Raw genomic sequence first — 10277 nt, 5'->3', positions numbered from 1 at the left:
ATGCAAAACATGTGCGCATTAATATAGGATGTGCCAGGACCTATAGATGTAGGTCTCCCACACATTTTTCCAGCACGTACACTTCAGCGCTTTCTTGGAGCAATTAGGTGCTGCCAAAATAGCCGAATATGCTTTCTTTTGAGGCACTAATTAGGCCTATGTAAACGAGACCCAGCGGCCATCACTTAGTCCTGGCCAAAAAGGGGCCCATAAACGTGGCTTTAAAACAAAAATGTTTCCATGGCTACCTTTCAGATAAAGTTTTCCAGTCTTGGCCCCATTTGAAAAGCATTTTTTTATATATTACACAGTTTTTAATTTTTATTTCATATTCCACTGGACTTTTCTTGCCAATCTGACCGCAAATAAGTCTTAAAAATATAGCTAATACAGACTTGGCACGTCACATGAGTAAAATGTTACAAGGGACGCAGCAGCATAAAATGACTCGCAATTTGAGAGAGATTTCTGGTTTGCTTTTTTTTTTTGGTTCGGGATGTACAGTGGATAATCCCTCGCCTTATGTATGCCATCCATAAACGATCACTTGCAGGCCATCTGGTAAAGAAATTGGATAATAGACCGTGTGGGTCGTCCCGTCATTCGGCCCTTTAGTAGATATGGGGGAACGCCATGGGAGGCCAGCATTCCGGTGCCGTGAGTGTCGAGGTGGACCCAGTCGGAGCAGGGCACTAATTCGAAGAGGACTGCGGCGGCGAGGCAGGATGAGGCGTAACCTTGGCCCTTGTTGCTTATATCGTAGGATTTGCCAGGTGCAACTAATTTACGGAAGAACTTCCACAGAGGCATGCGCCAGAGCCGGTCGCCGGTGAGAGAGCCGGCCTTCTGAAAGTTCTTCCACAGGAAGGAGTTATTCGTCCACAGACCAGTGGCCGAGGCGCCCAGACCTTTCCGAACGCCACTGGCCATGGAGCCCACGTCGACGATCAGCTTCGGCTTAAAGGTGGACTGTGAGTAGATCAGGGGATCGGCCAGAAGGAGAGTGCCTGCCAGGGAGATGTCGTCTATGTGCATTGTCTTGCCGTTCAAGAGGGTGACCACATCGCCAGGCTTGGCAGCCATTCCCGAGGGCATGTTTTCGCAGAGAGGCAGGACCGCTGAAACATTTATGGGCAGCGACAGAGCAGCCGCCGCCCGAATGGCTGCCACGCAGACTGCGGCGCCACCGACAGCTCCTCGGTATTCGTCCATTCCTTTGCGCGGGAACAGACAGAGGCCACCGCTGTTGAAGGTCAGACCCTTGCCCAGCAGCAGGATGGGCCGTTCCTCTGGGGCGGTGCCGCAGTAACTGACCTCTAGGATGATTGGCGGCTCGCAGGAGCCCTTCGCCACCGTCAGGAAAGAGTTAAGGCCCTGCCCCTCGATCCAGTCCATGGTTCGCACCTCTACAGAAACGCCGCAAGGACAGAGGGCATCGACGGTGGCCTGGGCGAAGATCGAGGGGGTCATCTGATTGGCGGGAGTGTCAGCCAGGCGGCGGGCCAGATTTTGTGACTCGGCCTTGAACAGGCCCCTCGTCCACGCGTCATGGTCGGAGGAGCCGTACAGCTCCAGCTTTGGTATGGCCACTCTGTCGTTCTTGCGGCGATTGACATTGTAGCGCCACACGGCCATGGCGGCGCCTTCGGCCGCCTGCTCTGGATAATCCATTCCGTCCACGTGACAGACTACACATCCTTGCAGCTGCAGAGCTCGCGCCCCGACGGCGGCGCAGACTCTTACATTCTCCATTCCCTCGTCTATCACCTCCTCTGCGTTGAAGCCGGCTCCCTCCTTGCCCATTCCCACTACCGCCACGCAGCAGAACTCCTTGTCGACATTCTGGTATACTCGACCCTGTCCAAGGGCACCGCTGAGAGCAGATTCCTTGATCAGCTCTGTGATCTTGCCACCAACGCGGTCATCGAACTGCTCGCCTCCGGCCGATAGCTTCGCACCTTTCTCGCCCTCCTTGGCGTACATCCCAATGACTACGCCCTTCATAGTACTGGGTGCCGAATCCTCACATTTACACCGCACCTGGTTCGAAAAGATCTGTAAGAGACGACCATCGACTTGGTTGGTAGTTGGCAACATATAGTACTCACTTGCTGATGACGCGATGCTCGATGTCCCCTAAATAAGCCAACAGTCGAACGGCGAAGAATCGAGATTACATGTGAACGAGTCATGTTGTTTTTGGAGCAATTTAGTACGCTTCGCGGAACTGAGTCACTTATGTTCGAATTGAGATGATTGCGCACAACACAATTTTGGGAAAAAATCACCAATAGAAGACTACGAGATCACTATTAAGCGGATGATTATTTAAAAGTTTAAATAAAAAAATGTAGTTATTTTATTAAAAAAAAAGTAAAATTATTGCTAGCTCCGTTGAGCCGGAATCGAGGAACTTAACTGAATAAATTCAGTAGAAACTTGACATACTATCAAAATTTCAATTTCATCGATTGCTGAGATCTCGGGAAAAAATTTTGCAAATTATTAATCAACATTTTAAGAAATAAGAGTGGAAACCTGGCCACCACTTGAAACTTTATGTTCTGATTAAATTCGCAATTATCGGCAACAACAAGTGCATTTCTGGCCGCGACATAATGAAAAAGTGAATCGCACAAGAGGCACAGCAACAGAAAGAGTTCGACGGGCATATTCGAGGACATGTATGTATATAAAAATTGCAACCAAGCCGCAGACGAAACACGTAAAAGCAATAAAGCAATAAATTGCCCAATTTGAAGCACTATTGTAGCCAATAATTTGCACAGCCACTTGGCCTGTTTCTGTTGCAGGAGCCACCTTCTGGCCAACCCTGTCCAGCCCACCTACCAACCCGTACCACCCACCGCATATAATTTTCAACAAAAATATTCACATTTGTCAATGTCGCGTGATTGATGTGGTCGAACGCATTTCCGGCGAGCCGAGAGGGCCAACCAACTTGCTGATGGGGCCAAATAAAAAACAATCACAGAAGCAGATATAAACAGGGGAAAAATGTGTTTCAAAATATTAAAAAAATATTGTTTAAGAAGAAAAGCTAGACCTACATATAATATATCAGAGAAGTTATCTAAAATCTTTCAAAAAACATAGCAGGGGTTTTCCTGTCAATTATGAATAAAGTGTAATTTTTTTTAGTGTACTCACAGACACATCTGGCCGCATGCAAGTAGGCGTTGAATAAAAAACAAGCAAAAACACTCATTTTTTTGTTCCCAAATGAGTGTACAAGAAGGATGCTGAGGGCATGGACATGGCCATTGCCCGCTGCCATGGTTATATGTGAATCAGGATATGGTTGTGCAAGTGGATGTGAATGAGGATGTGGTTGTGGGTATGGGCGTGTTGGCGACATTAAGCGATTTCACGCATGATTTCAAATTAATGACAGCAAGCCCCGAAAGCACACATTCCCGCCCATTCATTCTACCTTTAAGTCTGTCTAGGCGGAGTGAAATTTAAAATGTCCACCGGCACAGGATGTTTAATTTCCTAAATGCATAAATCTCACTAATACGCACAACAAAACGCCAAATCTAAATCTAATGCGGTTAACGCTTTTTACTTTTTCCTTGTTGTTGTTGGAGGTTGGTCGGCGGGGTGCGTGCAACATCCGAAAATCATAAACAAACTTCAAAGAGGACAATGGCCACCGAGGCAGCTGGAAAAGCGTTTTGCAGCTTATTACGCACCCGGTAACAGGTAACCGAAATCCTGGCAACCGCAACAATTTAGAATGTTTTGGCTCCTGTGGCTGTATACACAGATAATATAGCATTTCCGATATATTCTTATTGTTTTTGAAACATTTAAATAAGATGAATTCCTATACTTTAATTTTCTTTGGGAAACGACCTAATTGATAGTTTTGTTTTGATATTCATATTTATATTCTACCTTATTAAATGTTCAAGTTGTCAAAATATATTCTCTGTGTACATTTTATGGTGGCTTTTTGAAGGCCTAGTTTGTTTTGCGGCCCACACGTGACACGTTCATTTCTATTTCCGGTTTTTGTCCCCCAAATACCGAAAATACGGCATCCCAAAATTTTCTGATTTCGGAAAAAAGATATGTTTCGAAAATTGTACTTCTGCTAAGACAAGTTTTATGAACCACAAAATATTATATTTCTATAAATTTCATTTAGTTTTTTGATTCTCCATCAAAATCTGGGAACAAATTATTTTTAAAATTTTTGATTAAGTTAAGTTTTCTGGGCTATCCCCTTCAAAATGTAGAAAGTGCATGGGGGGCAAAATATGACCCACTGTCAAGGCCATATCTTAGCCAATACTGATCCGATTCTCCAGCGGAATCGATTTGTAGACTGATTCTCTATTAATACAATTCTCCATCTATTTCCAGAAAAATGCATTGGGAGGACAATATGCGCCAATTTGATGACTTCATCATTGCTGGAATTCAAGTAATAGGTATTGAAACAATTGGGGTTTCTTCTATTTAAAGAAATGAATGAATCCCCATTAAATTCTTGGATTTGGCTTTCAGCTGAGGCCCTGACACAGACTTGCTTGGTTTGGGAGGCCAAAGAGGAATTCCCGAATGGCTCGTAAATTTGCCGATTGCATAAATCACGCAATTGAATTCTAATTTTTCGGCTTGCCAGACAACAGTCAACAATGTTGGCTTTGTTTTGACCAAAGCTTGTTCTGGGAAATGCAACTCCAATCTGAATCAATCATTATTTTTAATGCACTAATGGGAGCAATTATAGTCAGTTTCGTGCAGACAAAAGAATGTCTCACTTGATTTATTGGGGTTTGGCGAATGTTTGTTCACCAAGCATCTTGTTTATCAAGTACCAAGACACTGTTTTGAATACTGAATGGTATACAGATACTTTTCTGTCGAAAAATTCCAATGCTCGCATAGACGAAAGCTAGTGAAAGCAAAAGCATGCACTTTAAAAAATTATAAAAGAAAAGTGGTTTTCATCAAAGATTAGTGTGATTGTTTATTAAATTTTTAGATAACAGCATATTGTATTTTTATATGTTTTATTTAAGTTAAAAAGCTTTGAGCTTTGTTTTTCTCAGTGCAGTAGTTTTCACGGTCCATATCGCTGATGAGGTGACAGCATTTAATTAACACCTTTGGCTCCCCATCTGCCCAATACAACTAACAAACATTGTTCGGCCAACAGTATTTAAGCGTTTTCTGATCACAATTGGCCAAGAGTCGCATAATGGCTTTCTCCACCTCCGTTACAGTGCTTTTAGCGATCTTTGCCATCGGTTTTGTGGCAGCTGATCTTCGCTCGGATCTTAAAGATTTTGTGGCTCTGCTGCCGAGACGTCGGATCGGCTTCATTGCCGCCAGATATTATATTTTTGATCCAAAGTTCCGTCAGTCTGTGGAGTATATACGCAGCAATGATTTTATAAGTACCTGGCAGAAAGTGCGGGAAGCCCCCGATTTTGTGAACATCATTAATTACCTGAGCGACTATGGATCGGGCTACGACATTACAAGTATAGTGGATAGTTTACCCACTCGCCTCCGAGCTTACCAGCTGTCGCGCACTGTACCCGTGGAACTGATGCTGCGTCGCGATCTCACCACCTTCCTCCAAGATTCCATCCAGAGTCTTCCACGGGCCAGGATCTATTCGTTGATGTCCCAAAAAGTGCGCCAGGATGGGGAATTCGCTAAGCTCTACAAGGCTCTCAGGGATAAGGAGTTCAAGGAGCTGGTGCAGCGAGCCAGGGTAATATGATATATTTTCAATATTTGTTTTTACTAAATATGTGTATTTCTAGCATTCTGGAGAGATACAAGCCCCCTTAAAGAAGTTTAAGCAAAATTTCATCAATGTTGATGAACTTATTCAAATGGTTTTCGAAGTAATAAGTTGGGGACCCCAGGTTGCCTAAACAAATACACTTTTAGAGAGCTTAATATTATTTATATACTTATAATTTATTTTTCTTAATAGATACATTTTTGTCAATAAATAATTATTTATATATCTATTATAATAGAGTCTTAAGATGCATGTCTCAAATTATTTCTAGATCGATTCTTTCAGTAGTCATTTCAAAATTGCTCATGCAAAATCATACTTCTGGGTCTGGTATCCTTTATCTTGCTGTCACTACAATGTGGAAAATCAGCAAAAAAGGGAAATTCTCATTGCCAGGTGCTGCCACACACGCACAATATGCAGTCATTAGTGCAACACGGATCCAGGTCGATGTAAGAATAGTGAAGTGGGTGCTGGGAAATGCACATTGCGATGCAATTCCCCCCAGGAAGCCCCATCGATTTGGGCCAGGGAGTGGTATTTGGCGCCCAAAAGTCACTCGGATGCATTCTCTTTAAGTGCTAGCAAAAGTGGTAATACGAAGGATTTTATTCTGTCGAGAGACAAGCTCAGTGCATAATTTGTCGACATCGACATAGTTTTTATGGTTGGCAGTTGCAAGTTTATTTGCCACAAAATGCGGCCATATAAGCGTTGCCAAGTTTATTTCGAATGAAGCGAATCGTTCTCGATGCTGCTGCTGCTTCTGTTGCTGCTATTGCTGTTGCTGAATATGCAACAAAAGTTGTTGCAACGGCAACACACATGGTGAGCTGCAAAGCCAAGTGAAACGAAGCCGATCCGACCCGGCCCACATCATTTTGCTAGAGTTTTTGGCTGACAGCGAGATGCAGAGGCGGCGAATGGGAACGAATGCGATGCCTCAGCTGGCAGCTTGCCTCCTGCTGGCTCGGCTGTTGCCTGCCCCTCCTGCTGTTGCCCCTCCTGGCGCTGCATTTTGCTTGACATTAATTTTATGCCATGTCTCTGGCGTGCCAGCGGGCCAAAACGCGCTTAAATTGTCGCATTTGTCTTGGCGTTTTAAGTTGGCTGTTGCTCTTACTTTGCTTTTGGCTGTTTCTCTTGCTGTTGCTGTTGCTGTTAGTGTTAGTGTTGATGTTGCTGCTGTTGGGTTGCGTTGCGTTGCTCCTGCTGCAATGCATAAACTTTTGTGTAATCCTTTCAATTTGTTGCATACTTTTAGGCGGAAATTAAAATAACAAGCGCTACGTGGCGGTAGCTACACTTGAAGAAATAGATTCTGATTTCAGTTTACCTCTAAATTCATAATCCATTTGTCTCTACTTTTCTTGATACAATCCCCACTATTGCCTCTCAAAATTTGTCTCTAATTTCTATTAAATTTTTCTCAGTGCACTTACTTGCTTAGTTACTGCTCTGGCATTTGTCGGAAAAGTTAGTCTACACGTGTTTTACCTTACACTCTAGTTCATCAATTAGTAACCTAGACAATGTTGCCCCGTTTCTGTTTCTGGTCCTGGTCCTTCTTGGCTTTTAGGTTACTCAGATTTCCATACTTTCCTTAACGTTCCCTTTCCGTTTCCTTTAACTTGGTGGTGGTAGTGGTGCATTCATACAGCTGGAATTTATGCTACGAATTTCTGTAATGAATTTTGCAAAATAGTTAAATTGAATTTTATGCTAGGAAGGCTTTTGTTATTCCAACTCCATCTCCGCCTTTGCTGCTGTTGTTGTCATTCGGCATCAAGTAAAAGTAAATAATTGCTGCTTAAAATGCTCGTCAGGAGTTGGCCATGTACACGAATACGAGTACGAGTACGAGCAGTACCTTATACGTATTTTATTTTCATGCTTGGCCAACAGCCCTTTGGCCTTTTTTTGGGTGGCCAGAATTTTGAGTGGCACAAGCAGCAAGGCAAAAGCAGCAGCAGCAGTGGCAGTGGCATGATGGGTCGATTTGGTTTTTGTTTTTTTTGGTCCTTGGGCAGAAGACTCGTTACCGCCTTAACTGCAATATCAGTTACAGGAGTCACCGCTCCGACCGTTCTCCATTTCAAAGCAGCCTTTGGCTCTCGAAAATCTACCAATCTACCCAGTTTTGGCCCTAACCCTGCCGGTTATATTTCGACCAGATTGTCTGTATTTGCGGTTTGTGCGTACGTGACATGGATGTTCGTTCGACTGGCATGCCTGCTTGCTTAACAATTAGTTTTAAAATGCTGCAGGACCCGGGTTCCAGGATTCGGGATCCAGTTCTTCTCTACTAGTACTCATTAGAACTCGGGGGGAGAGAGGATTTTTCGCAAAAACCAGCTGCGTAATCCTTCGGCCAAATAAAGTTTCCACGCGCGGTGGGGAGAGAAAAAAAAACACACACACACACCATAAAACCAGCGGGTGGTGGGGGAGAATCAAACAAAAAAGGCGAATAAAAATCAACAACAACAATCAATGTTGTCCTGTAATCAATTAACGATTTAACGTTCGTCTAGGGCTGGTCAACTGGTCAGCTCTGAGCGCTGTGCGCCGTCAGCATTTGGCGCCGCATCTACCGCCCTTCCGGGCCACTTTCAGGACTCGCCTAACCCCCCGGAAAATGGGTTTGTTTGTGTATGCATTTTGGGGGTCGAAGGTTGGAGGGTCATGTTGACAGGGGCTGCATGGACACGTCATTTTGGCTGCGTTTTGGGGGAGCAGAGGAATGGTTTTTGGTTCGTGTCAGGACACTGGCGAAAAGGATTGCAATATTGAGAAAAGACATTTTTCCTCTTAGAAATTAATATATTCCCATCCAGAAGCAAATAATGATAACAATGGAGAGGAAAACTTTTATTTTTTTCAGTGTCGGAATGCATCTAGATTGACAGGGCTGCCATTCCGCCTGAAGATCCTCTTAGCTCTTCAATTTTGGGGCATTCGTAAGAATACATGTGGAACTCGAAGTGAAATTCAATAATCTGCCAATTCTTGATTGCCTGCGAACCTTTTTCATTTGAAACAATTATATGTGCAAGCGATGGCAACCCTGCCACTACTCCTGCTCCTGCAAAAGTATTCGGTGGAGGGCTAATGTGATTACTCCTGTCATTATTTCGTCGCTACATCCGTCTCTTGAATGGATCTCCAACCCCTCGAACCTCGGCCCGCTGCCATTAAATTGACCACCGACTGGTTGTTTCCCCTGACCCGATATCTATATACACACATATATCTATATATATAGCTGCGTGTCTGTGTGCATTTAACTGCACGGTTTCAAACTTTGACCCGCGCTTCATTCCGGAACTCCATCCGGGGGTCTGTGTCTCTGTCCGTGGGTGTGTGCGGGGTTGATTGGTTATTGACTTTTAACAGAAAAATTGATGTAATGCAATTAGTTTTACAGCTAAACCGTTTGATGATTGTGCAGCAAAAACAAAAACAATGTAGAACGTTTTGCTAAACGAGCACTTTACAGCCAACAAGAGCTGTTTAATGGACATAGGAGCGGGTATCGAAGGATGTTTCATCAGAAGGGATACGCAAGGATGTGTTTGTATGGATTGTGTGGGGAGGAGTGTCTGTATGCATATGGAATGCGATGATGCTTGTTGGGATGATTCACAAAACAATCTGAGAGTGCTTAAGTCTTTGGATTCTTTCATAACTTTTACCAGTTTTTAAAACAATTGAAAAGGCTTAAAACTCATCAGATTCATCAGTTTTTCTGTCCTCTTTTGAAATAGATAAATTCCAATCAATCAACTAAGTTTTTTATCCTTTTTTTTCCACACTTTAACAATTATCGACCATCAAATTCCCGCAACTAATAGTTTGCTAGCAATTTTCAAATTTACGAAAAATATTAATTAAGCCAGAGGCGGCTATCAATTACACGCGCGTTTCCGAAATTAAACCATAACGCGAATTTGGCAACAATCGCGGCAAGAAAAAGCCATGGCAAATAACTATGGCCAACAAAACTGAATCGAAATGCCAGTACATATGCGGCCAAATGAAGTAAAACATGAGGCCAAAAGGGCGGCAATAAGGGTAGTTGAAATTTATTACAGTTGTACGAAACAAAGCGTAAAATTTTTGCTGCTTAATTGAAAAATATAAATTGTTGGCTCACACACACACTATATGTGTGCCTGTGCTTTGGGTGTGTGTTTGAATGCTCCGGCGGAAGTAAAGTCAAAAGCAGAACAACAACATTAATAACGCTGCCAACGGAAATAATAAAAACCATTTTAACGATGACGCCAAAAATGAAATAAAGAAGAATTGTACGGGAATATACATAAAATGGCTCAATATTGTGGCAGTGGCAGTCATAACTGTAACTGTTAAATGCCCTTAATGGGCTACCCAAACTTCCTATGCCACCCAATTAATTTTTCTCCTTTTTCCACCAGCCCTTGCCCTCACAGAAAAGTGAAAGTCTGTGGCAAAGAAACTTTAC

General features: G+C 43.3%; 2 protein-coding genes across 3 annotated transcripts; one reads left to right on the top strand and one right to left on the bottom strand.

Moving 5' to 3' along the window:
* Window positions 1-291: 291 nt before the first annotated feature.
* On the bottom strand, window positions 292-2403 carry LOC6496440 (cytosol aminopeptidase). 2 transcript variants are annotated; one of them, XM_001960881.3, is made up of 2 exons: window positions 2109-2403; window positions 292-2055 (listed from the first exon to the last, which is right to left on the bottom strand). In XM_001960881.3, the coding sequence occupies exons 1-2, from the start codon at window positions 2190-2192 to the stop codon at window positions 544-546; spliced, it is 1596 nt and encodes a 531-aa protein (XP_001960917.1). In that variant the 5' UTR covers window positions 2193-2403; the 3' UTR covers window positions 292-543. The 2 variants fall into 2 exon arrangements, with proteins under 2 accessions (XP_001960917.1, XP_014763828.1); XM_014908342.3 differs by having other exon boundaries at window positions 292-2040; window positions 2109-2402.
* Window positions 2404-5161: 2758 nt separating this feature from the next.
* On the top strand, window positions 5162-6308 carry LOC6494126. Its single transcript, XM_001960880.3, has 2 exons — window positions 5162-5755; window positions 5808-6308. Exons 1-2 carry the CDS (start codon window positions 5234-5236, stop codon window positions 5919-5921), a joined length of 636 nt encoding a protein of 211 aa, XP_001960916.1. The 5' UTR covers window positions 5162-5233; the 3' UTR covers window positions 5922-6308.
* The last annotated feature ends 3969 nt before the right edge of the window (window positions 6309-10277 follow it).

Source organism: Drosophila ananassae, chromosome 3L (assembly GCF_017639315.1).
Source record: "Drosophila ananassae strain 14024-0371.13 chromosome 3L, ASM1763931v2, whole genome shotgun sequence".
NCBI classification, from domain to species: Eukaryota; Metazoa; Arthropoda; class Insecta; order Diptera; family Drosophilidae; genus Drosophila; species Drosophila ananassae.
This window is presented reverse-complemented; position numbering and strand designations above follow the sequence as displayed.

Coding starts and splice junctions, on each gene's coding strand:
- LOC6494126 (XM_001960880.3), top strand. CDS start 5,234: ATGGCTTTCTCCACCTCCGTTACAGTGCTTTTAGCGATCTTTGCCATC. Junction 5,756..5,807: donor AGCTGGTGCAGCGAGCCAGG/GTAATATGATAT, acceptor GTGTATTTCTAG/CATTCTGGAGAGATACAAGC.
- LOC6496440 (XM_001960881.3), bottom strand. CDS start 2,192: ATGACTCGTTCACATGTAATCTCGATTCTTCGCCGTTCGACTGTTGGC. Junction 2,056..2,108: donor GAGCATCGCGTCATCAGCAA/GTGAGTACTATA, acceptor CGTCTCTTACAG/ATCTTTTCGAACCAGGTGCG.